This window comes from Chenopodium quinoa, unplaced genomic scaffold, assembly GCF_001683475.1.
Source record: "Chenopodium quinoa cultivar QQ74 unplaced genomic scaffold, ASM168347v1, whole genome shotgun sequence".
In the NCBI taxonomy this organism is placed as follows: domain Eukaryota; kingdom Viridiplantae; phylum Streptophyta; class Magnoliopsida; order Caryophyllales; family Amaranthaceae; genus Chenopodium; species Chenopodium quinoa.
In genome coordinates, this window is record NW_018744092.1 from 5,028,688 (window position 1) to 5,056,680 (window position 27,993).

Here is a 27,993-nt window from a genome sequence, read left to right on the forward strand (position 1 = left end):
TACTGGTCACCCCATTTACTTCACACAATCACACCTTTAGCGCAAACCACCATTTCTCAACAAACTCCATGAAAACAGAGGCTTAAAGCTCGAGGATTTGGGTCTTCCATGGCGGTACGAGGTTCATTCACTTGATTACTCTACAAGAGTAAAAACCCTAAAGTTCCCGAATTTCAAATAAATTTCCCGCCGAAGCAAATATACTGGAAAATTTACTAATAAGGGTTTTGCATTCATCTTCCCCAATTCCTCAGGTAATTCCCTAAAATCATGTTAATTTTCTTTCAATTTTCCATTCATATTGTAATTAATTTCAGTCACTCTACAATTGTTTGTCATTCTTGTACAATTATTCATATTTGAAATGCATTAGTATATATCAATTGAAATGCATTAGTATGATAGTATTTCAGACACAAATTATAAGTTACTTGATTATACTTGAATATATCAATTGAAAAATTCTTAATTTATACGAGTATGTTATTAGGTTAAAAATGGAGAAGACGATTGATTTAGGAATGAGTTATGATCGAATCACCGAGTTACCAGAACCCCTTAAACACCATATACTCTCATTTTTACCAAGTATGCTGTCCAAACAAGCATTTTGTCCAGCAGTTGGCGGATGGTTTGGGCTGGACTACGTACGTTGGATTTCAGTGAAATGTATCTTGATAGCTCGCTGACCGTGGAAAGACTGTCTCGTTATCATAGGGATATTGCCTTTAGGACCAAGGGGGAGACAATTATTAGTATGAGGAAGAACTATTACAACTTTCTTGATCGAGCTTTTGGGTTGGTTACGGAGTTGGAGGAGCTTAAGCTTTATGTGCCCGGTTTTGGATCGGAGTTGAGGTCTCGTGTGGATCATTGGCTTGATTGTGCTGTTGGATGCAGTGTCAAATATCTGGAATTGAAAATAGCCAAATCGGAAGGTATTAGATATATTTTGCCTGGGTGTGTACTTGGTGCTAATTCAATTGCAAAATTGGAATTGAGTAATTGTGAGCTGAATTTATCCTCTTTTATGTGTACACAGTTGCCTTCTTTACAGGATTTACGGTTTGATGATGTTTTTTTGGATGAGGAGGTTATGGAGATTATTCTTGGAATTTGCATTAATCTAGAAAGTTTCTACTTAAGAAATTGCCGTGGGTTGACAAGACTTGAAATCTCTAATCTTACTCCCAAACTACAGATGGTGGATGTTGTACTCCAAGAAGTTGATTTGGAAGTGATTGAAATAAGTTTACCAAGCCTTTTGAAGTTCAGTTATTGGTATGATGGTTGTCTCGGTGAGCAATTTTGTGAAATAGACGTATCAGGCTGTAAAAATCTGAAGAGTTTGCACCTGAATTGTGTTAATTTGGATGATCATGACTTGAGTTCCTATTTAGAAAATCTTCCTGCCCTTGAACAATTGTGTTTAACCAAGTGTCATTGTTTGGAATATGTTGAGATTTCAAGTGAACGCCTTGCCCACCTGGATTTTGACAATTGTAGGGACTTGGAAAAAGTTAAAATTCATACTCCTAATCTAAAGTCGTTCACTTACTGGGGAGAAGATGCCATATCTTTGGTGTCCAAGGGTCCAGCTCTGAAGTTGAAATATGCTGTCGTTGGCCTAAGAGCTGGCTTCCAGACTGAAAAGTGGTATCTTGGACTCATTAAATTAATTGCATAGTTTAGTCACACTGAAGATTTCTCACTCCATCTTGCAACTATTCAGGTAACCCAAGGATTCCTGTAATTAGTTCTCTCATAATCCTTTACCGGGGACATAAATCATCTGCTTTAGGTGATTTGTTTCCTACTACATAATTCTTCTACATATCCATGATTCTTATTATTTATTTATTTTATTTTATTCATGGGGGTGTGCTTTTGTTCGTGCTGATGAAGGATGCTGTAATCCCAGAACATGTGAGACTGAAATCCCGCCCTCCACTGTATGGTGTCAAGCATTTGATGGTTGAGATTCAGCTGTCAGCGATTCATGGTATTCTATAACTTTGTACTAGATAGTATGTATTGTTGGCTTAGTGTAATAATGCATGGTTTGGAGAGAAAAGTAATTGCAGAGATAACAAAAGGTAAAAGAAAGGCTAAAGGATTATGGAAAAAACTGATTTATAGCAAAAAAATAGGGAATAATTTTAAGTAAATTGTCACTTCACTCGTTCAATTGCATTTGAAGATAACTATTATATGTGGTCACATGCTGTTTTAATCTTCCAATAGCTATTCTTCACGTGTCCTTGCATGAGGCTGAGTTTTAATTATGTCTTAATTGTGAGGTAATTATAGCTAAGCCTGGCTATCTACTAAAACTATAGGGTAACATTATATATGAGCTGGGTAATGATGTTGGATAATATCTTTGCTAAGTCCAACTACTAGCTATGTGGGTTGTTTTTTTTTTTATTTTTTTTTTTGGTTGTTGTTGTTGTTGTTAACATTTAGTCACGCTCTTTTAATTAATCGTCAATAAGTATCTTCTAGTATAGTTGTATTGTATGTTGACAATTGTAATCTGCACCCGTGCAGATTATGATTTCACTAGACTGAAACATACTCTTGTTGATTTAGTCAAGTGTCTCCTGTGGCTTGCTCCCTGCTCAGAGACTCTACGTGTATGCAATTTCGATAATGAAATTGTTATTATATAAGGTAAGTATATATTTGGATACTATACTCAACATACATCAACAATGAAAATATGTGGTCTCTTTTATTTTTGTCCTGTAATCTGTAATTTTCTCTTTTCTTTGTTTCTTTTTGTCCTGTAATCTGTAATTTTCTCTTTTCTTTGTTTCTTTTTGTCCACTTGTTTCTGTCTACTAGTAGTTTGGCTTTCTATCTTTCATTCTTATTAACCCACTTATTGGCACCAATATATTAATTTATGTAGTTTTCATACAGCTGACCCATTCTCTGACATTGTTGTTGCTGTATGTAAATAAAATATGGGTTTAGGGTAACGCTTGTAGGAGTAATTTCTCAAATTGACCAAAAATGAACAGAGCAGAGTGATTATCCAGGATAAGCAATACTATGAAATTCCAAATATCCAATAGACACCTATGCCACTTTATTTAGATCATTGATCACTCTACTAACTGTCTAACTCCTCCATACACTTAAATCACTACTGCAGTATTAATTTGCTCCACTTGTGTGCACTCTTATCTGACTCTCATTTGAAACCTGAAAGTTGAAGCTCCAATTTAATTTTATTCTCAAAAGGCAGATATTCTTATTAATGCTTAAATCGAATTTGACATACAATTTCGAGGCTCTGTACGTATTGTTGCAATCCATATGGTCATTGAGTTCTCGGGCAAAGGGAAACAATGATCAATGATCGGGAAGAAAGAAGAGGGGGGGGGGCAATGGACGCATATGTCTCGCTGTAGCTCTAAGTTCCTTGAAGTCTGCATTAATTTTTATGGCTTTATTAGTGTTTGTGAATTTATTGCACAAGTTAATTAGTAAGTATGGCTTGGGTTGAACTCCATCCTGGTCATGGAGCCTTTGGATTCAGTACTCTTTTCAAAAGATGCCATTGTTTATAGAACAATTTTCAATTTGAAGGGCTAGTCTTGATTTTAATGATTACCTGTAAAGGACATGTTTTCGAAGGGAAATAGGCCAATAATTTTGGTGTTACCTCTCCACATGATAAACAAATAATTAATCATAGATACATAGAAGTTTATATCAAACCTCTTAATTTCAAATATTATGTGATGGGTAAGTAATATCTTGGACCTCACTGTTTTTTATTCTTTTAATGGCAGACAGTCCTCTGTGCTTATATTAAGCTTAAATTTTGTCCTTGTAGACAACTGTTAATGATTTGTCAGTGCTGACATGTTAAGTATCTATCTTCTTGCGAATTGCACCCTCTTCGAATGTGCATTGTGGGTCAGCGAGCTGCAAGAAGGTTTTTGTCAAGCAATGATTCCTGGACTTGCATGTGCAAGTGCAAAACTTTATAATGCATCTTTTTTTTATACTTATAAATGCAATTGAATCATCTGATAAAATCTAGTCAAACAGGCAAGTCCGTGGGTAATCAAGATTGATTTGTACACAATTGTCACTAAATTACAATTTAACATAGAATAGGAACTAGGAAGGTTGTATGTTGTACAAATACTTAGATAATTAAACTCTCATGCCACTTCAGAATCTGTTCACAATACATTAATGTATCATCAATATTTGCTATAAATTATCTTCTAAGTTGGAGGATACATTGCAACTTGCGAGAGATATCGATGGATGTATTACCCTTGGGTGTGGAATGATATTGGCTATGTGCTATTTTCACTCTGAAGTGCCACAAGTAATCTAGTCTAAATTGATTCTTATTGGTAGGGTAACTTCACTTTTGGAATATTTTCCAATTTTATATCCTTGGTGGATAGGAAATACTTTTGTTTATTTTATCTTAGCATTTACTTTTGTTATAAACTTTATTCGTGTTTTATAAACTTTATTGATTTCCTTTGCTAAAGTTTTCTTAAATCATAATGTTTTTATTCACACATTTTGACCACTCTTCTAAAACTTTTTTATATTTTATTCTTGGTACTCTTCTAAAACTATCTTAAATTTTAATTGGATACTATGTCTTTTTCTCACTTTACACACCTTTTTTCTAACTTTTCAACTGGTTATCTTGTTATGTGCTTTATTCTTTGTCGAACGATTCTTTATGACAATTCATGTTAGCCGAGCCTAATTATTTTGAGACTAAGGCTTTATTGTTGTTGGTAGTGGAGGATTGGAAATACTATCATAAATTCTTTTGTTTTCGTTCAGCTAAAGGGGTGTCGATATGGGGAACGCTTAAGTATCTAGCTAGGTGCTATACCTGTTATGATCTAAAATAATTGGTTTATGTCTCATTTTGATAGCTGGGGCTGTGTGATTTTCTCAACGTGATGGATTTGGAAGAACTGGGCTACAATCAAGACAGAATAAAAAAAAGTAGTAATTTTTTTTTTTTTTTTTTTTTTTTTGAGGGAAAGCAAAGAGGCCTTCAATAAAAAAAACATTGTATTTAAATTTTCACGTTGTGGTAATTCAATATATTGATATTTGAGGATATCTCAAGGTTATAGAGTGAATATGTGATTGCGGGTGCACTTGATTTTTTATTTTTTTAATTAATTGTTGAGTTAGTTTTTGCAAGAGGGGTGTTAAGCATCTTGTTTGTACTTTCTATGTTAGATTGTTATCTGTACTGTTTTATGATGGTATTGTTAGATTGTTTATGGCATTGTGTGTGGGCTTAACATGTGTATGTTAGATCTTGTGTCACATCTAGATTGGTTCATTGAAGCTCGGCTTGTGCTCAGTTTGATGAGCTGTAGCTGTACTGAGCCTATTGTTAGAGGCTATTGTTGGCATTTATAAACTTTTTCTTTTGCTTTTCAGTTTACATATGAGAAGCCATTAAAAGGCAAGAAAAAATGTGGTTGCTGGAAGTCTCTGGCTATTAACTGTTGGCGGCATTCGCTAACCAATGTATCGCTTGAGTATGAAGGAGGAGATGAAGATGATAAACAATTAGCAGAATTCTTTCGCAATGCCAGGATTGATGGGAAGATGGTGGATTTTGTCAAGACTACCGGGCCTGAAATGAAATACAGATGGTAAACCTTGTCAAGAATTCTAGGACTGAAGCATGTTTCTCCAAAGGTCTTGAGTCGACATGACATATATTGACTTCTTTGTTGGTGTTTTTTTTTTGAGGAGCATGGTTTTGAGCCAGTACTAATACTAAAGCTTGAAAATTATTAGCCTATCTTACCTTAATTAAATCCAAAAATTGCATCCGTTTTTGAGTACTGAAGGTTAAGGAGCTTCTACTTTTTGTATGGGGTGGAAGTATCTTTCTTTTGATCTAAAATCTGATGTTAAAAACAGATTTAGATGTAGTTTATCTGGTTACTACAGTATACATTTCTAAACTTACCCTGCAAGTTTATGAACCCTTTGCCGAGCAAATGACTTATCCCTTCTGCAATATCGTGATTAACCAGAAATTGCTTGACAATTTTATGGCCAATTGCACTCTTACACAGAAAGTTTGGCCTTCCCTTTGTGTTCAGGGTTCATCTCTTAAGCTTTTAGGGCTTGTTGAACCTAAACCAGCCCCGAGTTGCTAAGTGTTGAGACTGGTGCACACAGTGCAGTTCTAGTTGATTTTGCATGCGATTAGGAGGAGTATGTTTAGACTTTTCTTGTATAGCAAAATTGTCTAAGTCAGAAGACGTGAGTTCAAGGATTCCTACTTTTCTGTTTCTCAATTTTGTCCACTTTTCTGAGTCTTAAGCTTTTCATGTCATAAGTTTTGCCTAGGAGTCCATGACAAGGTATTTGTTGCACATAATATGAACAACGGGGGGAGGGGGTAGTATATAATATAATGTAAAAACACAACATGACTCGGGTTCTACCTAGTACGAAGTATTATAAAGTATTTTTACATGTACTGTTATTGTACCATAGTAATTTTATAATTTTGGATTCATCCTTAAGGTTCAAATCTTGCACGTGGTTTAAATTATGATAGAGAGAGAAAAAGGTAGTCCTCACATAGATTAAAGGATAAAAACTTACCCAATAGTTAGCCAATCAACATCACAGATTCACAATTATTGAAGTGTCTCGTTGATATCCCCTTATTTCTCTGTACTAAGCTTATGGTTGCCATTCTGGACTTTTGGTAACAACTCTTGCCTTTTTATTCTTAGCTTTAGTCCCATTTTATCCCAAAAAGAAAATAAATAAATAAAAGAAAGAGGAGGGCTGATGGCAGTGGAAGAGGTAGATATAGTGATTGTTGGTGGTGGAATTGTTGGTTTAGCTACTGCTCTTGCTCTCCACAGGTTCCTTTTACTTCTGTTTTCTTTTGTTTTACCACTACTTTACACAGAAATCATAAATCACTCTCACGGCCAGTTTGGTTAGCGGTTATAAATCATGGGAATAGTAATGAATTTGTGTGTAAATCAATTTGGGTCGGTGGGTCGGGTTTGGGTCAAATTTCGGGTCGTTTGATTCAAGTGGTTTGGATCATTTGGTTCATTACAATATATGATAAATGGGTCAAATCAGGTCGATTTCAGGTAGTTTTGGTAGGGTTGGGTTGGATCAGGTTCAGGTTCTCTCTTAGTAACTCGTCTTTGGAATTGGGTCGGGTCAGGAATTGACATGTCTGGGTAATAGAACTCTATCCCCATATATGTGAACTTCATGAATTTTTATTACCACTCAATACCATCTTGCAAATGGTAATGGATGGTAATGAAGAATTATGAAGAAAAATGAGGGTATTGAGATGACCTCATATTACCATTGGTATTGACATACAATTTTTTTCATTAATTTACGCACAATTTCATTACCAATTCCATGATTGCATGCTGTTGGGGATGTTACCAAGTTGATCAAATTTGGTTTGTATTCAGTAAGGATGACAGCTTTTATTTGTAGTACACTGGTGATAAAAAACTAACATACCTTAAAGAAGTAAGAAATATGATGTTTTTCAGAAGTGAGTTAAGGATGGTTGAAAATTTAAATGGTATTAAGAAGCAAAGTTGCTGCTGACATGTCTGCTGTTTATGCAGGAAAGGTATTAATAGTGTGGTGTTAGAGAGGTCAGATACACTTCGAGCGACAGGAGCTGCTATTGGTGTTTTGCCTAATGGCTGGCGTGCCCTCCACCAGCTTGGTCTTGACTCCAGTCTTCGATCAACTGCTGTTGCACTTCATAAGTACAACCCGAAATTCAAATTAGCTGCATGACATCTGAATTACTCGAATTTCTTTACTTTCAGTGTTTTTGTTTCTGTCTAGCTAACATCCTTCAGTATCCTACAGTGCAGTTGATCTTCAGGCTGAGACCGGTGTGGAACGAAGGTTTCTTTTGTGGTAATCATTACAGTTATTTTGATTTTGTCTAACTGGCAGCAGCACTCCAAGAATCTCTTTATCATAACTACACTAAGATCCTCTTTAAATGTTCTTAAGATGCAGATTTGTTTACTCATGTTATGTTAGTGTGTCACATGATGCACACTCGATAATTTTAGTTATGGAGCTTTAAGGAATATAGAGGTTCTAGTGAAAAATGCTGGGTTGAATTGTGAATGGGATTATATTGTGGAAAAGTTTATAGTTTCTTAAAGTACATTGGAAAACAATGACAGTCTGAATTTGGGCATTTTACAGTGAAGGGGAGGCTCGTTGTATAAGAAGAGGTGATCTCATTGAAGCCTTAGCAAATGCGCTACCACAAGAGACTATACGTTTTGGCTGCCAAGTTGTATCTATAAATGTTGAAAGATCAAGTTCGTATGCAGTTCTTCAACTCCTTGACGGGAGCTTAATCAGGGCTAAGGTATTACAGCTGCTGTTATTAACTTCTCCAATGTGTGATAGACATCCCAATATTTTATCCATTCCCCTGGAACCAAGCTGTTCATTTTTCTTTTTTCACTTTAAAATCTTCTGGATTAATCAAATTGATTTAATTAGCCTGAATTATTTGGGTTTCATTATTGTAGAACAATTTACTATACACACTAGAATTGGTGCTGTGCAATCAACATTAATCACATTTCAAATATGAATTTACACTTGAATAATCATACACCTACAAATTCAACTTGCAGGTGTTAATTGGCTGTGATGGAGCAAACTCAGTCATTGCTAATTACATTGGCTTAAAGCCTACTCGGCTTTACTCCACATGTTCAGTCAGAGGCCTGACTCGATATCCAAATGGTCATGGATATGCTCCTGAGTTCTTGAGGGTAAGAGCAAATAAGCATTTAGTTGGAAGAGTTCCAGTTGATGATAAGACATTATACTGGTATGTTTCTCTGCGATGGGTACAAAAAGGTATATTTCACCTCTTTCATCATTAAATCTATTCCTTCCTATCAACCATGACAGTTTGAATGTATAATATAACTGATGTAGGACCTTCCTGATATAATGTCATAATTATAAACCTATCATACAAGAGATGTCAATGGTTGGGTTATCATGAAGTACTGTTTACCTGACCTAACATGCCGTAATTCACCATGGTTCCTGTTTGGAATTTTTCGGTTCACAAAGAGGGATGTAATATTTGTTTAAGGAAACTCTTTATTTACAAGTAGCTTGGAGTTAAACTGGTTCTGGAGCTATCAAATTTTAATATGGAGGGAATTATGTTCATAGAGTGGAATAAAGAATTTTGGTCTATCTAGTGGTCTAGCTTATGCTTTGGTTCTCTTGAGAAACCAACTCTGGCTATATACCACTTTTAGAAACATCAGTGAATATTGACTATTGGTGTGTAAGCAACATTGATTAGAATTGTATGAGGGTAATCCTAGATTTTACACGGCCTTTTTCTTTATGAAGTATTGTAACCTTTTGGTATGTTTTACACTTCAACATGGATGGAACAGTTCTAAGTGAAGTGTAATACCAGGTAGTTTAGTTGGTAAAGTTATGGGCGGGTGTTACTTAAAATCATGGATCAGATCAGTCTACAACATTGTCCTTCGTTCAAGTTTATGTAGTCTACAACCTCAACTCACTCATTTTAATGTCTCTTACCCCTATAACCACATCTTTCTCAGGAATAATACATTATGTTCTTATTAATCAGATTGGGATTAAACAACTAATCTGTTTTTGTGCAGATGCTGATATGCCAAAGGATCCTGCTTCCATCAAACAATTGACATTAAGCAAAACAGCGGGTTTACCTAAGGATATCGTGGAGATGATAGAGAACGCTGACTTAAGCACTTTGTCATGCACACGATTGAGATATCGAGCCCCATGGAATTTACTTTCAGGAAACTTACGCAAAGAAACTGTAACAGTAGCTGGGGATGCTTGGCATGTTATGGGCCCTTTCTTAGGGCAGGGTGGGTCTGCAGCTATGGAAGATGCAGTTATTCTTGCTAGATGTTTATCAAAAAAGATATGCAATGCTGATTTGAACGAGAGTATTATGCATTTGTCAGCACAGAAGGCTATCGAAGCTCTGGATGACTATTTGAAGGAAAGGAGGCAGCGAGTAGTACTCTTATCCACCCAAACTTACCTCACAGGTTTATTGTTAGTTGAGAAACCCTCTTTGCTGTTGAGATTCCTGTGCATCGTAATCCTGTTTGTTTTTTTCCGAGACCTGCAAAAACCCCAAAAATATGATTGCGGTGAACTCTAAGACCTTTCTGCTGCTGCCACTGTAAGTAGTTTCTATATATGTGGGTTGGATATTCCACTTTTACTCATCCTCAAACGAGTAATAGTTAATAATATAAGATGATGAGCAGTAGTACTAACTTTTTTTGGTGCAATGTGAAATCCTCGATCTTATGATTGTATTCTGAAAGAGTTTTATGTACTGTATTATGTCATCGAACTTAGTCTAATCTGATGATCTGATCGATGTACTACAGTCAAAGGTAAGGCATGTATATGCAACTCTTCTAAATTATCTTCTCGCTTCCAGTCTTCTAGAAAGGTTTTTGTTGCAGTGTGGTGTGATACTGTGATTTTTATTTAATCCTTCTTTTGGTTTAGGCATGAATATGTGACAGGCTTAACTTCTTGTCACCTACCTACTGCAACCGTCTTTCTCTATCTAGTAGTATGTAGTAGACTTGGGACCAACATTATACAATTAATTAATCAAGGCAGAGTTTATAAATATCTGAACATTTGGGACATGAGTATTACATGAGTTTTTGTTGGATGCTGAAGTAAGTAATGGCTGCGAAACACACACAATGACATCTAGTGGCCCTTGCTGAAACAGGGGAAATAAGGTATCTGTATGAGGCCAATGTCTAAGGTCCTCATGAAGAGACGGCTTTTCTTGACTTTTGCTTCACAGAAGGAAGCAAATGTTCGTCGTTGATGTTCTTATTTTATTCTGAATCGCGTTGAGGTATTAATTCAGGTATGTGTGCATGTCCTGCATAAGCTAAGTGAACAACACCAAAAGTTCTTGCATGCATTTATTAGACTGTATAGGCTGATAATCGGAGCTTGATCAAGTCTTCAGAGTCTTATTGTTGGTTACTTGAGGGAATTGTGGCCACTAGGATGGGCAAGGTAAGTAAAACAAGAAGCTTTACTGTCTTTTGTGCAATTGAAACTATCTGCACCGTATAATATGGGCAGAGAAGCCGCATCAGCTAGCAGCTGAGGATGTCGGGCACCATGTGTATGATGTCTTGTCCTTGAGGCAGGGTGACTGCTCTGCTTTAGAAAACATTGTTGCATAATGAGCTTGAATTGTAGCAATAGAACTTGACATCTAGAGAATAAACCAAACCCGATCCCAAATCAAGAGCAAGCTCTTTTTAGAGATGAGGTTTCTAACTGTCGGAAGGTTTTTGTAGATGACTATATAGAATAATCATTTTTGGTTCATGTAGCCGACCCCACTTGTGGGATTAAGGCTTTGATTTGATTGATTGAGGTTTCTAACTATTGCTACGAAAGATACATAACTAAATTAGGATTGCGTGAAAGTTAAAATTCCTAGAATGTTATTGATTTGAGATGTTTACATACTATTAGACAAATTTTTGTAGTAATCACTCTCCATTGGATTGCGATTATCATTTGCGACAAACATAACGTGGGAGACAACATATACATGCAAGAACAATTGATGAAGCAAACAAATTAAAGGGATTAAAAGAAGAAAAATGAAAGGAAAGAGCAGGCAGTTAAGTAAATGAATAAGGGGTAATTCTCAACAATCACAATTTGAATTCAAGCTTATGCACACACATTATCCAAATCAATAATAATGCAACATGAACCAATTGTAGTGTACATGCAACAAACAATGATAGTAATAGTAATAGTATACGTAGTATGTAGTATTATATGCAAACAAATTAAACTTAATTTGTGCATGCATTCATGCATGGAAATTAAATTTTTTTTACATTACATGTCAAATCTAATTGAATAAAATCCCAAAAAAAAAAAAAAAAAAAATCAAATAAATTAATGCAAAAATCACTTGGTATAGCCCCAGAAATCCATTTCACCACGTAATGAAAGTTGTTGTTGTTGCTGCTGCTGATGTTGTTGATTCATTTCAAGCACAGTAGAGGTTAAGTCATTAGCATTAGCCTGCTGCTCACCATGATCATCCTGTTGGTGGCCTACGACGCGATCAAGCATAGCCCATTCATTGATCCCAGGATGATGAGGGTCCGAAGGTTCACATGGTCCAACCTCAAGGGCAGTAGGACCACCACCCTCACATGCTGAGCTTGCTTGGTAGAGATGGTGGGGATGTGTCGCGTAGTCAGGAGGAGGTAGGGGTGCAATTTGGTGTGGGTGGGAGTAGCTATGAAGCCCTAAGTTGGGTTTATTCATGTATAGGTCAAAGGTGGAGGTTGCTTGAGGATCATTGCGTAGGAGGAGATGATGAGGGTATTGAGGATTATTATTGGTGTGATCCCTAGGGATGAAGTGCCGCGATTGGTTCGCGCTACTTGATCCCGTGGGGTTGCATAGTAGCTGATCGGAGGTAGCGCTTGTTGTCGTCCCTCCTCCTTGTTCCTCTCCAATCTTGAACAAGTTTTTCTTCTTGAACACTCTACATATAACCCATCCATCTTCCTGAACATGTATTAAAAAATAATAATTTTAATCATATAATATAGGAGTATTAGTAACAGGGAATTAGCGTATAATATATATACGTGTATTTAAGTATTATCTTTTGTTTTACAAATACTTTTTTTTTTTCTTCATACAAAGAAGAATAATTGAGTTCTACAATAACATCATAATGTACAAGTGAATGAAGCTAGCTAGGAAGAAAAAGTGAAAACCATATTTGGTCAAGCTACTTACAAATGTAGGTTGAGGTAGAATTTTTGCGATCGTAATGTAAAAAGTAGCTTTTGGAAATAACAATACTAATATACTAATAAAACTATTAAACTACTTTTATTGAATATGACCTGAATTAACAATTCATATATAGTTAGTAGACTAATCTTTTGTAACCCTAGCTAGCTTATTACGGAGTATATATTATTATCATGCAAGCACATCATAGATTATTTTGTCATAAGATCAAATATTCATCCAAATTAGAAGCACATAAATGTTAATTAAAAGGGTATAATTAAGAATAATAATTATAAAAAAAAAAAAAAAAAAAAAAAAAAAAAAAAAAAAGTGGGAGTACAAGTAATACTTACACCATTAGCTTGAGGATCATCAGTATCTTCTAAGCGATATTCATGCATGATCCAATCAGTTTTTTGACCATGAGGAGCTCGTCCTCGATAGAAAACCAGAGTTTTACGCATACCAATCTTCTTGAAGCTGTTTCTGATGCATTTGTCTCTCCCTGTGGCCTTCCAAAACCCGGCGTTCGTTGCTCGGTTAGTCCTTGATCCTGTTGGGTATTTTCTATCCTTATGGCTGAAGAAGTACCATTCATTTTGCGGAGTTGATCCTATCCTACACCTCTCTGTCAATAATAATCAACATATTTGAATATACACGTTAGTTTACTATACGATACATAGGCCTGAAAGAAGACTGTTCTAACTTCTTGTGTATTTTCAAATTAAAAAAATATATATATATGGTGAATGAAAACCTTTTGATGAATGTGTATTAATACAACAAATTATATTTGATTGTAAGAAATCAGCATAAAATTTTGATCACCTAGTTTTTTGTACAATTATTTGAGTCGAGCTCAAACTGTTTCCGGTTGGAATTAGGCTCATGTTAGCTAGCTAGGGTCGAATTTTACATATTATTCCAAAGCCAAGTAGCAAACTCATACAATTTAATTCTAACTAGCTATATTTAATGAGATAAAAGTGACCTTTATGCATAAGTAAATTTCACCGCCTGCAACTATATGTAGAAACGTAAACGTGTTATAGTTATAGGCGGTGTGTTATTTACTAAAAAAAAAAGGCACTAACTGCAAAAAAAAAAAAAAAAACCTAATAATGGCGTAGGAGAATAAATCTATGACAATGTAGCAACGTTTTTACTTATGGATACCAGCATCAGGCCGAGGTTAACAGTCATTATAAAGGCTGCTAATCTGATATTTTGTCACAAATGTTGCCTCACATATTCATTCATTCTATTTCTTACATCAATCATACATTCATACACGATACATGTACATATGTATGACTTCGATCTATCGAGCAATGATAAATCAATGAGTCTATTAACACAATCCAATAATTATAAAATCGCAAAATTAATCAGTTAGATGATATGATAGGACAAGAAATCAAAATTGAATATATTTAGTTAAGATCTATAATTGCTTCAAATGATTTTTAAAATTTAAGATTTTATGTGGTACATACGTGCAATTATATATTAAGCACCTTTTAAAAAATAGCATAGGCTCTAAATTAGAAATATTTTTTTTATTTTTGTTGGATATCTTTGTCAATTTTGTTTCTAATAAAATTTCTTGAACTTCATCATCATGAGAAATTATATAAACTTTTTTAGATTTGTAAATTTGCTTCCAATATTTTTGCCTTTTACTTTAATTTACCTGTTGTTTATGTTAGTATTAATACGAGTTATACTTTTTTTGCAAGAATTTAACCTAAAATTGTATGATGGTAAAAATGATATCAATAACCAACGAAGGTAAAATTGAATATGCATGTGTTTTTGCCCTTGTTGATGAACTGAACTAAAAATAGTACTAGTATGTGTAAAAGAGAATAGATATTTGTAATATGAACATACTCCCTTAGATTTAGAAAGAGTAAATTAAATTGAGTGTTATTTAAGGATCATGCACAAAGATTAAGAAAGGAATTTAATGTTTAGTCAATTAACCAAAATACCAGGCCATCCCATACATATTGGACTAAATACATTTATCACATGGGTTAAAAACTTAAAATGAAGGGTATTAAAGTTTGAAAGTAAATCATATTATGCTTGCATACAAAATCTATTTTAAAAAATTATTATATACTAAAAAGAATTTCGAAAATGAAATACTTTGTTTTTCTTACTAAAAAAAGAAAATTGAATGAATTAATTTTTGAATTGGTCCAATTCAATTCAATTCAATATTTAGTCTTCAAATATCCAACAGCCTAATACAAATGATATATACCTCAAAACTACTATTGGAAATATTAAAATATACATACGATTCTTATGATTGCATGCATATAAAAAGCTAAAAATAAGAATGTTAATCTACAATATCATTCATAAATTACATTGATTGACATGCGTTCATCTTTTATTACTATTAAAAGAGCTAGTATGCACCCAATATTTCATCACCCAATACAATTTATGTTTAATCAAATAAGTATTACCCTATGTGTGATTCATGCATGATAAGTTGGAACACGGATAATATTGTGAGAAGATTATTACAAATTTGTAGAAATAGTTGATTTAATTAGTCTAATTAAGTAACTTAAGAAGCCCTTGTACACATACATAAATACATTACGAAATCTAAATACACACAATATTTTTTATTTTTAAATAACATACGTAGTATATGTTCATATCTTAACTTTGATTAAAATTAAACTTTATAAAAACATACAAGCTAATTAAAAGTAAGTCCATTATAATTATCTTAGGTGGACATCAAACTTAAAGCACCCATATATTCTTAGATCGAACTTTACGTTGGTTGTGATTAACATCTATCAAGTGTAAATTTTATACTGTTCTTGCTATAAATTCGTTATCTTTTCTTATTTCTTTGTGAATAATTTTTGAGAGAATTTTGATCAAAATTTGACCTTCAAATATAGGCATTTTATTTATTTATATAAATGAGAGGGAGTAATTTTTTTAAGGGTTATACTCACTACGGTAAATTAAAAGTGTATTATACTTGTACTCTCCTCTTGATCTAAATTCTATTTTAGCAATCAAAAACTTTTAAATAATCGGGTGTGTTTCGGGGTTTTCTGATGTCCTGCGGGAGAGTTACAATTCCGAGACTGGAACCGGACGCCTGTACCTGCAAAACAAACGGATGCTCCGGATGATTGGAGATCCGCCTCCGACGGTCAAGTTAGTACTTGATTAAGGAGTAATTAATGCGGAAATTAAAGTGATTGGGTCTCTCTAGGTGAGAGTGTTTAATGTGTGTAATCTGCGTCATCCCCCTTAATGAGGATTAAGGGAGGTATTTATAACCTCGGGAAACGTGCCAATCCTAGGTTTAGGTTAACCTTGGGCTGATTGGGCTTTCCTCGGAAGTTGGGCCTAGGTGGCCGACTTCTCCATTAGGCATGGAGTATGCCACGTGTCATGACATAATAGGTCCAGGGTGGATGAATAAGCGTGTGCCACGTGGCAAGCCCTGAGAGGTCCAACTGGGGGACACTTGGCAGGACCTGATTGGCCCACGTGGCGCATTCCGATTGGTGGGAGCAAAATCCCCTAATCATTTTCCCCTCATAGGTGGCACGTGACTGGTCACGTGTTACCTGTGACAGGTGTCGCCCTGTAACAGGCGACGGCCTGCTACAGGTGTCACTCGGCGAAAGGCCGAGAGATTCTCCCGCCCAAATTTTGAATTCCGGAAGTGACCCTTCGCCTTCTCACTTCGCCTATATAAGGGAGTGTTGCCTTCGGTCATTTTCACACTTGAGAACTTTGTGAGAGAACATTCGGACCCCTGAACTTGCTCTGACATTTTGGACCCTTTCTGCCTACCGCCTGCTCTGACAAGCCGACTGCAAAGGATTTTCAGAACTTCATCAATCGTCACTCGTTCAGGTAACCGTCGGTTCTCTTACTCTTAATTTTCTCTTTACTTTATTCTTTTTTGAAATGGCACCACGGAAGCACACGACACGACCTAGGTTAGCGATCAGCCGGTCACCGGGGACGGCTGAATCTAGGACTAGGAGTGCCGCCTGCCCTTTTCTGGACCCATCTTTGCCCTTTATACAAAGTCCGACTGTATCTGTGTCTATGCAGAACATGATGGCCAGAACAAAAAAGACGGTTAGGATCTCGAACTCAGACGGCTCCTCCCACCGGGTGCCGATTAAAGAAACATCTGACCAGGCGCCAGATGTGGAAGTGAAACAAAGCGGCTTGAAAGCCGGCAGTTCTGAGGGAGGAGTCAAAGTGACCCCTTCCCATTTTACAGTTGACAATTCTACATTTTCTCCTGCTCCTTTTAAAGGAGAGGAGGCGGGCCCCTCTGGGAGAGGGGAGGAGTCGTCCTCTTCGGACTCGTCAGAGGACGAATCCGAGTCTAGCTCTTCTAGCCATGCTTCTCTGGACACAGAAGAGAAAAACAGTCGCCTACAAGAGGCGAGGCTTTCTCACGCAGTTGAGAAGGGGGACAATTGGGCGGAGCCATCCGCCTCTCACCGAGAGCAAAATACCCCCTACTACTGCACGGTACCTCGGGGCCGGATCACGGCCATGCAAGAAAAAGTGGGGAGCTTTATCGCAAACCACACAATGGGCCCCGGCTTTTTAGTGTTCGTGCCGGATCCAGAAGACACAGTCGTCTGGCCGGTTGGTACTAGTTATGATGGCGCCTGCTTTGGCTGGTACGAGGCGGCCATTAAGGCTAGGCTGCGCTTCCCTCTACATCCGGTTGTTCAGCGGATCTTGGATGGGTATGAGTTGGGGTTATGGCAGTTAGCCCCGAACTCCTGGGTCAACGTACTCGGCTATGTGGCCGGGTGCGAACTGCACGGGGTGGAGCTGAACTTCGAGGCTTTCGCCCACATGAACTACCTCAGCCGGACCCCTAAGGAAGGCGGTACCGGCTGGTATCAATTGACGAGCCACAGGGGCTACCTCATGACAAGAGGTAAAGCAAACAAATGGAAGGACTGGCGGAGCACCTTCCTTATCATTGAGAGTTCAGACACAGAGCTGAACAAGCGCTTCAACAGGTGGAACAGGAATCCCCCCTTCTTGCAGGCGGCCGCAGCATGCCGCCTGTTCCCCCCAAGGCTAAGAAAGAGATCCTAGATAAAGGACTCTTCAAAGTAGAGTCAAAGGTGAACTCTACTTCAGGGGTACGAGAGCAAGTACCCCTGCACTGCGTCTCGAGCTTCAAATGGCTCTACGACGAGTACTTTTTGGCCGCCTGTGGCCTCAGCAGTCGGTGCTCAAGAGGTAGCCGGCCTGTCGAATACTCTGTTGTTCCATGCATTTCTGTTATGACTTTTATTAACTTTGCTATTTGTTTTTGCAGCGGACGCCATGAGCAAAATTACCGCCTCCAAGACTGCGGCGGCCATGTTGCGGGCCTCCATCATGCAACAGTCTTCAACCGACTCCCCCAACAAGGGGGCACCCTTGGTGGACTTCGAACCTTTCACTCTCTTTTTGGAGTTGTGTTTATGCATATACTGACTCTTTTCTTCTTTTTTAGACGGGCGCTCCAAGAGCTTCTTCTTCCCAACAGCCAGACTCCAAGGCCCGGAGGACGACTGTTGCGAGCTCTCCTGGTTCTGCCAGGAAACATGCGGCGGCTGAGAAACAGCCGGACACTCCTTCCAAAACTCCAATTGGGCCGCCTAGAAGTATGAAGTTGCTCTTGTAAATTTTAGACTTGCTCCCTTCTTTACTAGGTCTAATCCGTTTGTCTATGCTTAATGCAGTCGACCCTCAGGAGCCTGACTTGGTCGAGGTGGCCAAGTCTATGATCAAGGCCGTTCCTCCAGCTGAAAGGGAGGCGGTCAGGGGTGTCGGCACCCTTGACCTAGACGGGATTGCAGGAGTCCTTGCTGAGGTATACTTAACATATTTTTGAGTATTTGAATTCCAGGACGCCTCTTTTTTTTTTTTTTTTTTTGTTTGGAAACTGACGCCTGTTCCCCTTTTTACTTAGGCCCTGCTCCGAGTAAACGGCCTCCGTAAGCCGCTTGACAGGAAGAACAAAGAGGTAAAGGCTGCAAAAGCTATGGCCGCCTCTGACTGTGATAAGGCAATGTTTCAAATTGCCCAAAATGAGGTTCTGACAATTGATATTCTTTATTATCAGGCGCAGGCTACCGCCGCTATCCGGGCTCAGTTAGAGGCGGCCCAGAAGAGGAATAGCAAGCTGGAGGCGACCATCAACAATCTCAAGGCCGAGCTGAGACCTCTTCGCCAAAAGATGTCCTCATACGACACCTTGGAGAAATCCTTGGCGGCTGTTAAGGAACGCCTGGTGACCCAGGAGAAGAGTCTTACTCAGGAGCTCTCGGAAAAGGCCGAGCAAGAAAAGAAAGAGCTGGTCCGGGAGATGATGGAAGACTCTGCTCAAATCCAGCGCATGACTTGGGGCCGCCTCTTCCCCAATGCCGACTTTGCCTCCTGGGAAAAAACGTACCGCCAGTGTTCTGATAGATATAATCAAGAGATCCTGGCGGCTGCTGAGGACGAGGCATTGGAGGAGGAGGAGCAGCCGGTAGTGGCGCTTGTGCCGCTTAGGGGTAATGCATCGAAGAAGGATGCAGCTGAAGCCGAGTCCAGCAAAAAGAGTGCTGACCAGGCGACAGCTGCTAATATTGAAGACATGCCCCCTTCTTAAGCTTTATGTCTTCTTTCCACGGCCTGCGTGCCGTTTGTTTGTATTTACCCGGCCAGGGGGCCGGGGCTCTGAATATTTGGCCGGTCTTTAATGACCGGCTTCCTTTTAATGAATATTTTTGTTTTGCTTCAAATTTGTTTAAGTATCTGATATCCAATTACACACTATACCGGCAGTTTTACATGGCCGATAGTTACAGACAGGTACGGATAGTTAGTCACGCCGCCTATGCCCCTGGACGACTGGTTGTCTGTTTCCAGGCTAGGCGATCAGTCGGCCATTTATCCAATCGGTATTCGACCCATTTTAAAGACTGGATCCCCTTTAGGCAGGCGGTCCTGTCATTTGTAAAATTAACCAAGTAGGAAAGTGGTTTCCTACCTGTCATGTTTTTAGGCTAGAGACTTTAGGCAATCTAGGCCGACTGTTCCCCGCCACATTTAATCTAGTGTGAACAGGTGCTGTATGAACACCTTTTTAGTTTCATACTAAATTTTTAAGGAGTGACCAAGTAAACATGATTGTTACCTAGTCGCCGAGTGACTGAGTAGTAGAGGTTTCAAGCGGTGGGTACCGGTTGCTCCCCTTTATTCGCCAATGTTTGTTGGCTATCAACTCATAAGATACCGACTATTCTTATCCCAAGTAGTCCAGTCGGTTGGTTGACACGGATGGTTACTACGAACACTTGTTTGACCTGATTAGTCAGTTAAGTGAGAGGTATCCTTGTCCGGGAAACAGCTACGTGGTTGTCTTGTTTAGAAAGTCGTATAGGTGCCGTGTAATGATTTTATAGAACAATGTTCCACCCAAAAGGGAGCTGCTCTCTGCGACGAATTTCATCCGGATGGATGCCGTCGGACGCCTGCTATAACGTTGGGACAGGTCGAATTGAATTTTTATATTTTGATCAGTTGGCTTGACGCCTGGTCTGATCATTTTAGCCATGAGCCTTTGATAGTTCTTGGTGAACTGTATTATGGGAGAGTAGCCGGTTGAGTGAAACAAGCGGCGTGCCCCTCTTAAGTAAGAATAAAAATTAAACATGGAGAGTAGCCGACTGTTTGTCAGTAGGCATGCCCCTCTTAGGTAAAAATGAAAACTAAATATGGAGAGTAGCCAACTGTTTGTTAGTAGGCGTGCCCCTCTTAGTACAAAATTGAATGAAACAGCAAACTTTTATTAAGTAGCCCTTGACTATTTACATCATTCAAAAGAAATATTTCTTAAGATTATCTACATTCCAAGTTCGAGGCAACGGTTGGCCGTCTGGTGTTTCCAGACGGTAGGTACCGTCCCTGACCTCTTCACAGATTCGGTAGGGTCCTTCCCAGTTGGGAGTTAGTTTTCCAGACTCATTAGCCCTACCAACTGCTTCCATTTTTCTAAGTACAAAGTCCCCCACTTTGAGTGGACGCTTGTGTACTTTTTTGTTGTATGATCTAGTCATTCTCAGGCGGTAAATTTCATGGCGCAAGACAACATTGCCCCTCCTTTCAGGGAGTGAGTCTAACGCCAGGCGCATGGCCTCCCAGTTTGCCTCTTCGTCATATAGCATTACTCGAAGAGTCGGCTCATAGTGTTCTATTGGAAGAACAGCTTCCGCACCATAAGTTAGGAGGAATGGAGTTTCTCCAGTCGCCCCTTTTTCAGTCGTCCTAATGGCCCAGAGAACATGTGGTAATTCATCCGCCCATAGGCCGCCTGCTCGTTCAATCTTTTTCTTGAGACCGTCTGAGATGATTTTATTAAAGGCTTCTACCTGGTCGTTTGCTTGTGGACGGCCGACAGATGCAAAGTAGTGTGCAATTCCTTGGTCACCCAACCAGCTTTTGAGAACAGGCGTCTCAAATTGGGGACCATTATCAAAAACCATAGACATGGGAACCCCGAACCGAGTGATGACATTTTTCCAAATGAATGAAATTACATCCTTCGTCTTGATTCCCTTTACAGCCTCCGCCTCTACCCATTTAGTGAAGTAGTCGACTGCAACAAGTATGTACCTCCTTCCGCCTGTAGCAGGCGTATATGGACCCAGAATATCCATGCCCCACTTAGCAAACGGTAGTGGGCTATGAATGGTAGTGAGGTCAGTAGCCGGACGGTGAATTAGTTTGCCAAACCTTTGGCACTTGTCACATTTTTTCACCATCTCCATTGCATCTGCTTCTAAAGTAGGCCAAAAGTAGCCCTGCCGCCTTGCCCGTTGAGCAAGCGTCCTACCGCCTATATGGGAAGCACAGTAACCAGAGTGAAGATCGTCTAGTATCTCTCGCCCCTTTTCTGGAGTAACACACTTCAAGAAGGGTTGAAGGTACCCCCTTTTGTGAAGTTCTCCCTTTATCATTTCAAAACTGGTTGCTCGTTTTTTCAGTGCTGCCGCCTGTTGATGATCATCCGGCAGGGTACCGTTTGTCAGATATGCCCTGATTGGATCCATCCAGGTTGAGCTTCTGTCTAGGATTCCAATAGGGTCTTCCTTGATGCTTCTCTTCTCCATTACTTCCCAAAAAACAGTTCGAGGAGTATCACAAGAAGCGGATGATGCTAATTTTGAAAGTGCATCCGCCTGGTTGTTTTCTGATCTCGGCACTTGAGTCAGACGAAAATCTTCAAGGGATCCAACCGCCTGTCGTACCGCCTGTAAATACTTGATCATGGCCGGATGGGTTGCTTCGTAATTGCCATTATACTGACTATCAATTGTGAATCGGAACAGGCGTCCATCTTTCGTGCCCCTGCCGCCTTGCACATGCGGATTCCAGCTAGTAAAGCTTCATATTTTGCCTCATTGTTTGAGGCCTGAAAACTAAAGCGTAGAGCATACTCGTACCCGTCGCCCTCTGGCGACTGACATATGACGCCTGCTCCACAACCATTTGATGTAGAGCTTCCATCCACATATACCTTCCAGACTTGGTCTGGATCTCGAGAATCAGGGGGACGAGTCATCTCAACAATAAAGTCAGCAAAGGCTTGCCCCTTCACTGCTTTTCTAGGCTCGAAAGTAACTTCGAGGCTCTGAATTTCTATGGCCCATTTGATCATTCGGCCTGACGACTCCATGGTGGTCATTGGCCGCTTGATAGGTTGATCTGTATACACGACGACTGCATGTGCCAAAAAGTAGGGCTTCAATTTTTTAACAGCCATGAAGAGTGCAAGACCAAATTTCTCCACTAAGGGATACCTCAACTCGGCATTTTTCAGTACATGACTGACAAAGTAGACCGGGAGCTGACAGCCGTCTCTTTTAGCAAGAAGAACAGCGCTTAACGCATGATCAGAGACGGTCAGGTACATGTAAAGTACTTCTTTGGGTAAAGGGCTGACCAGCCTCGGCAAGGAATGCAAGTGAACTTTCAATTTCTTGAAGGCCGCCTCAGCGTCCGGCCCCCATTCAAACCTTGCCTTCTTCTTAATTGCCTGGAAAAAGTATAGGCATTTGTCGCCTGATCGGCTTAGAAATCTTCCCAAGGCCGCCAGAAAACCTGTTAACTTCTGAACCTCTCGGATGGTACGAGGCGACTGCATGTCGATGACCGCCTGCACCTTCTCAGGGTTCGCCTCTATTCCTCTCTGATTGATAAGGAATCCGAGAAATTTCCCAGACTCAACTCCAAAGACACATTTCTTGGGATTGAGCATGACATGGTGCCGCCTGAGTGTGGCGAAAGTTTCTCGGAGGTCCGACAGATGATCTTTCTGAAGTTTAGACTTGACAATCATATCATCAATATATGCCTCGACATTTCTCCCAATCTGATCAAAGAACACAGTGTTTATCATTCGCTGGAAAGTGGCCGGGGCATTCTTAAGACCAAACGGCATGACCGTGTAACAGTATAACCCTTGATCAGTGACGAAGGTCGTCTTCTCCTGATCTTTCTTCCATAAAGGAATTTGATGGAAACCAGAGTAGGCGTCCATAAAGCTCATCAAAGCATGGCAGGCTGTTGAGTCGACCAGGTTATCAATTTTAGGCAGAGGGTAACTGTCTTTGGGGCACGCCTTGTTTAAGTCTGTGTAGTCTACACACATTCGCCAGGTGCCATTCGGCTTTTTAACAAGCACCACATTTGCAACCAAGTCTGGCAAGTAACATTGCCGGATGAACCCTGCATCAAGTAATTTTTTAACTTCGGCGGCTGCCGCCTGACTTCTTTCTTCGCCATGGTTCCGCTTCCTCTGCCTTACCGGCTTCTTTTTCGGATCCACGGCCAGTTTATGTACCGCCAGATCAGGACTGATGCCTGGCATTTCATGGACTTCGAATGCAAAGATGTCCTTGTATTCTTTCAATAGTTTGTGAAAGTCGTCACCCAGGACCCTTAGAGCAGTCGTCCCAACTTTGACTGTTCTGCAAGGACGCGAGTCATCTAAGATCAGGTCCGTATGCTCACCAGCCGGCTGAGGGTGGAATTCATCCGACTGCTCATCTGCCAATGATTTCTATTTTCTGTCTTTTTTTGCGGCCCCCGTCTGGGATGCATTTCTCTTCTTGCCGCCTGCTTCTTGAACAGGCGCACTCTCCTTGACATTGTCAAGGTCTATTTTTCCACCACTCGACCCAGCGGCCATAACAGTGGGCTTGACATCCGAGAGATAGCACTCTCGGGCCATCCTCTGATCTCCCCTTAGGGACCCGACTGTTCCATTATCCCTCTCAAACTTGAGCAACATAAGAGATGGGATTATAACAGCCTTGGAATTATTCAGGGTTGGTCGTCCCAGAATCATGTTGTAGGCCGAGAGTTCTTCTACTACCAGGAACCGGACTACCATGTGTCGTCCTTCCCCTTTTTAACCCAGGCGGATGGGTAAATCCACTCGTCCCACTGGGTGGACGACTCCTCCTCCAAACCCTACTAAAGGGTGAGATGCCGGATGTATGCAATCAGTCTGATATTTTAGTTTCGACAGACATTTGCTACTGATGAGATCTGAGGAGCTTCCGGTATCTATGAGGATTCGGCCAACTCTCTGGTTGGCCACTTTACATTCAATAACGATAGGGTCGTCATGCGGCCCTCCTACCCCTCCTAGATCTTCTTCAGTGATGACAATCTCAGGAAATGAATATTTGGAGGGTCGTTCTTGGTGAACGGAATTTACATCTAGCCGTCTGATATTGTCTTTGTTGCCCCTAATAGTGGGGCCGCCTCCTGAGAAGCCGCCTGCAATGGTGTAGACGACTGCATCATCTGTATCGGAGCTGTCGGCCTGTTGATTCTTTTTGGCCGACTGGTTTTTCGAGGAAGTGTTCCCCGTAGATTTCTTGACATAAGTGTCAAGATCACCTTGCTCAGCCAGGCGGTCTAGATACCGCATGAGACTGATGCATTCATTGGTGTGATGACCAACATCTTCATGATAATCACAGAATTTTTCTTGGTTCCGGTTGTTTGCAGAACCCTTCATGGGGACCGGCTTCTCAATTGAGATCCGTCCCTTGATTTCCTTTAGGATAAATTGGCTATCCTTGTTAAACGCATACTTTGGGGAATATGGTTTGAATTCTTTTTTCTTCTTCTGGGCCGGCTGTTTAGAGGAATCAGCCGCCCAGACCTCTTTTCTCTTCTCATCTTTATGTGACGACTGTTTCTGTCGTCCTTCTCTTTTGTCGGACCTTTTCCCGTCTGACTGTTTTACCGTACTACAAAGATCAGTCGCATGTATATAGGCTTCCGCTTCAATCAAGGCCTCTTGAAGAGTCGCCACCCTCTTTCGGACCAAATCAAATTTGAAGGTCGACCCGTCTTTGAGACCTCTGAAAAAGTCAGTATAGGCTACTTCATCCGTTAACCCTTGAATCTGTATTCTCATCAGGTTAAACCGCCTGATGTAAGAACGAAGCCCCTCCTTCTCGCCCTGCTGAATCGTTCCTAAATCAAGGGTCGTCTTCTTCGCAGGGATGTTCATGGCGAAGTTGGAGGTGAATAAGTAAGCAAGCGTCCTGAAGTTATTTACACAACCAGTCGGCAGGTTGCCGAACCATTGTTGTGCGATTCCTTTGAGAGTCGCTGGGAAACACTTGCACCAAGTGGGATCATCCAACCCTTGAAGGTTCATTCTCAGTATCGTGGTCCGACTGAACTAGAGGGTCGTCCAGGGGACGTCTCTCTTCAGGAGCCGGTACAAACGTGGATGCCATCTCAGAAGTACTCTCCCCACAGACGGCGCCAAAAATGTTTCGGGGTTTTCTGATGTCCTGCGGGAGAGTTACAATTCCGAGACTGGAACCGGACGCCTGTACCTGCAAAACAAACGGATGCTCCGGATGATTGGAGATCCGCCTCCGACGGTCAAGTTAGTACTTGATTAAGGAGTAATTAATGCGGAAATTAAAGTGATTGGGTCTCTCTAGGTGAGAGTGTTTAATGTGTGTAATCTGCGTCATCCCCCTTAATGAGGATTAAGGGAGGTATTTATAACCTCGGGAAACGTGTCAATCCTAGGTTTAGGTTAACCTTGGGCTAATTGGGCTTTCCTCGGAAGTTGGGCCTAGGTGACCGACTTCTCCATTAGGCATGGAGTATGCCACGTGTCATAACATAATAGGTCCAGGGTGGACGAATAAGCGTGTGCCACGTGGCAAGCCCTGAGAGGTCCAACTGGGGGACACTTGGCAGGACCTGATTGGCCCACGTGGCGCATTCCGATTGGTGGGAGCAAAATCCCCTAATCAGGGTGTACAATAAATATTGTACATCCCCTAAATAAATTAAAACTTACTTCGATAAAAAAAATGAAAGGTTACCTGTTTTATTATTAATAAATTTACTCTTTTTACAAGAAATTGAGCTCATTAATTCAATCATAAACATAATATCGTAACACCTTTCTTAAAATTTATTTCTAAAAAATAACTCTGTAAATTATAATAAAACTTTTTATCTTAAATCAGGTTAAAAGTTCATTCCCAAAAAAAAAATTAAAAATAAATAAATAAATAAGTTAAAAGTTACCTAGAATTGGTTAAAACACTTTACAATTTGCCGAATGTACAGATTGAAATACTATTGTACATTAGTCCATTTATATAAGGTGCCCCAAAAAAAAAAAAAAAAAAAAAAAAAAAAACCAAAAAGTTTCTTTCAATTCATTAAATTCCCTGCTTTAGTGCTTTACGCTTATTATCATCATTATTATGAACATTAAGTGAATTCCTGAATCTAGGTGCTTGACTATAATGAAGGAATTATGAATTCACTCCACATTTTTTTTCTTCTGAAAATTAACATTTAAGTTGGTTAGTAATGGTATGACAAAAGATTTATGCAATAGTTGTACAACTAATTATACAAATCCCTGCATTCCTGTAACCCTCTTACAACCCTAGAAAAAGAGAGATTTACCATATATGTAAAAAAAAATATAAAATTTAGGGGAAATTAGGTATGTAATACTTCATTTAAGAGAAGGAAATAATTTCTTTGTTTCTAAAAACTCTTTATATCTGAATAGTGATTATATCACAAAAAAAGTTAAGTCAAAACAGAAAGAATTTGTAGAGATCGAAGAGCGAGTATATTTAATAAATTTACCTTGAAGTTCCCAAGGCTCCATCTTGTTCAAATCAACTTCACGAATAACCTCCATATCAAACTTTTGAAAGCTGATTTTCTTCTTAAGGTAATAGTGTAACAACTCTTCATCCGTAGGGTGAAACCGAAACCCCGGCGGCACACCGCCATTGCTCGAAGATCCCATATAATCTTAGCCTCTTATTCTCACCTGAAGCAATACTATATCAATCAGCCAACCAGCTCAAAAACCGTACTCCTACGCATAAACATGCATAATATTATTGCAACAAACTCTTTTTTTTTTTTTTTTTTTTTTTTTGGGTGCTATCCAATGATTTTTTGGTGCTTTAAAATGCAGTTACATAAGGTTTAATATAAATGGACTTACATACATACGTTAAGTTACTAATATAAGCTAGAAAAAAATAATTAACTAAAATGTTAGGAAATGAATGAAGATGACTTTATTAAAGACAGATAAGAGAAGCGGGGAATAAAGAGTAAGATGTCAACGGGATAGCGTGAAGGAGAAAAAGTTTACGGGGCGGTCTCGACGGCGTCGGCTAGGGGAAGCTGATGAGCTATTACACACACACAGAAAGAGAGAGAAACTCTAGATCTTCATTTCAATTGATGTATTAATTATTTAAATTGTACGTAGGAATTTAATTAATTAATGAAATACGGAGTATTAATTAATTAAATTCCTTTTTATTTACATTGGTTTTTTTAAAATTATTTGTGTTCAAAAGCTTACGTAAATACTACTCCAAAAATTTTGCAACGATTACGATGAGACAACTCGATCGCCATGGATTAATACCATTGTTTCCAATTGTTTTTGGGTATTTTCAT

At 39.3% G+C, this 27,993-nt stretch overlaps 2 protein-coding genes across 6 annotated transcripts; one reads left to right on the forward strand and one right to left on the reverse strand.

Annotated features, from left to right (window-relative positions):
- Nucleotides 1-10,531, forward strand: LOC110691994 (FAD-dependent urate hydroxylase-like). Of its 5 annotated transcripts, XM_021868979.1 has the most exons (9): nucleotides 1,471-1,732; nucleotides 1,906-2,002; nucleotides 2,551-2,673; nucleotides 5,452-5,669; nucleotides 7,653-7,799; nucleotides 7,906-7,956; nucleotides 8,257-8,425; nucleotides 8,700-8,928; nucleotides 9,726-10,531. In XM_021868979.1, exons 3-9 carry the CDS (start codon nucleotides 2,653-2,655, stop codon nucleotides 10,256-10,258), a joined length of 1,368 nt encoding a protein of 455 aa, XP_021724671.1. In that variant the 5' UTR covers nucleotides 1,471-1,732; nucleotides 1,906-2,002; nucleotides 2,551-2,652; the 3' UTR covers nucleotides 10,259-10,531. The 5 variants fall into 5 exon arrangements, 4 of the variants coding, with proteins under 4 accessions (XP_021724671.1, XP_021724675.1, XP_021724674.1 ...); XM_021868983.1 differs by lacking the exons at nucleotides 1,471-1,732; nucleotides 1,906-2,002; nucleotides 2,551-2,673 and having other exon boundaries at nucleotides 5,559-5,669; nucleotides 7,896-7,956; XM_021868982.1 differs by lacking the exons at nucleotides 1,471-1,732; nucleotides 1,906-2,002; nucleotides 2,551-2,673; nucleotides 5,452-5,669 and adding an exon at nucleotides 6,652-6,908 and having other exon boundaries at nucleotides 7,896-7,956.
- A 186-nt stretch (nucleotides 10,532-10,717) lies between these two features.
- Nucleotides 10,718-27,746, reverse strand: LOC110691995 (protein BEARSKIN2-like). Its single transcript, XM_021868984.1, has 3 exons — nucleotides 27,157-27,746; nucleotides 13,275-13,549; nucleotides 10,718-12,684 (listed from the first exon to the last, which is right to left on the reverse strand). The coding sequence occupies exons 1-3, from the start codon at nucleotides 27,320-27,322 to the stop codon at nucleotides 12,073-12,075; spliced, it is 1,053 nt and encodes a 350-aa protein (XP_021724676.1). The 5' UTR covers nucleotides 27,323-27,746; the 3' UTR covers nucleotides 10,718-12,072.
- Nucleotides 27,747-27,993: the final 247 nt, after the last annotated feature.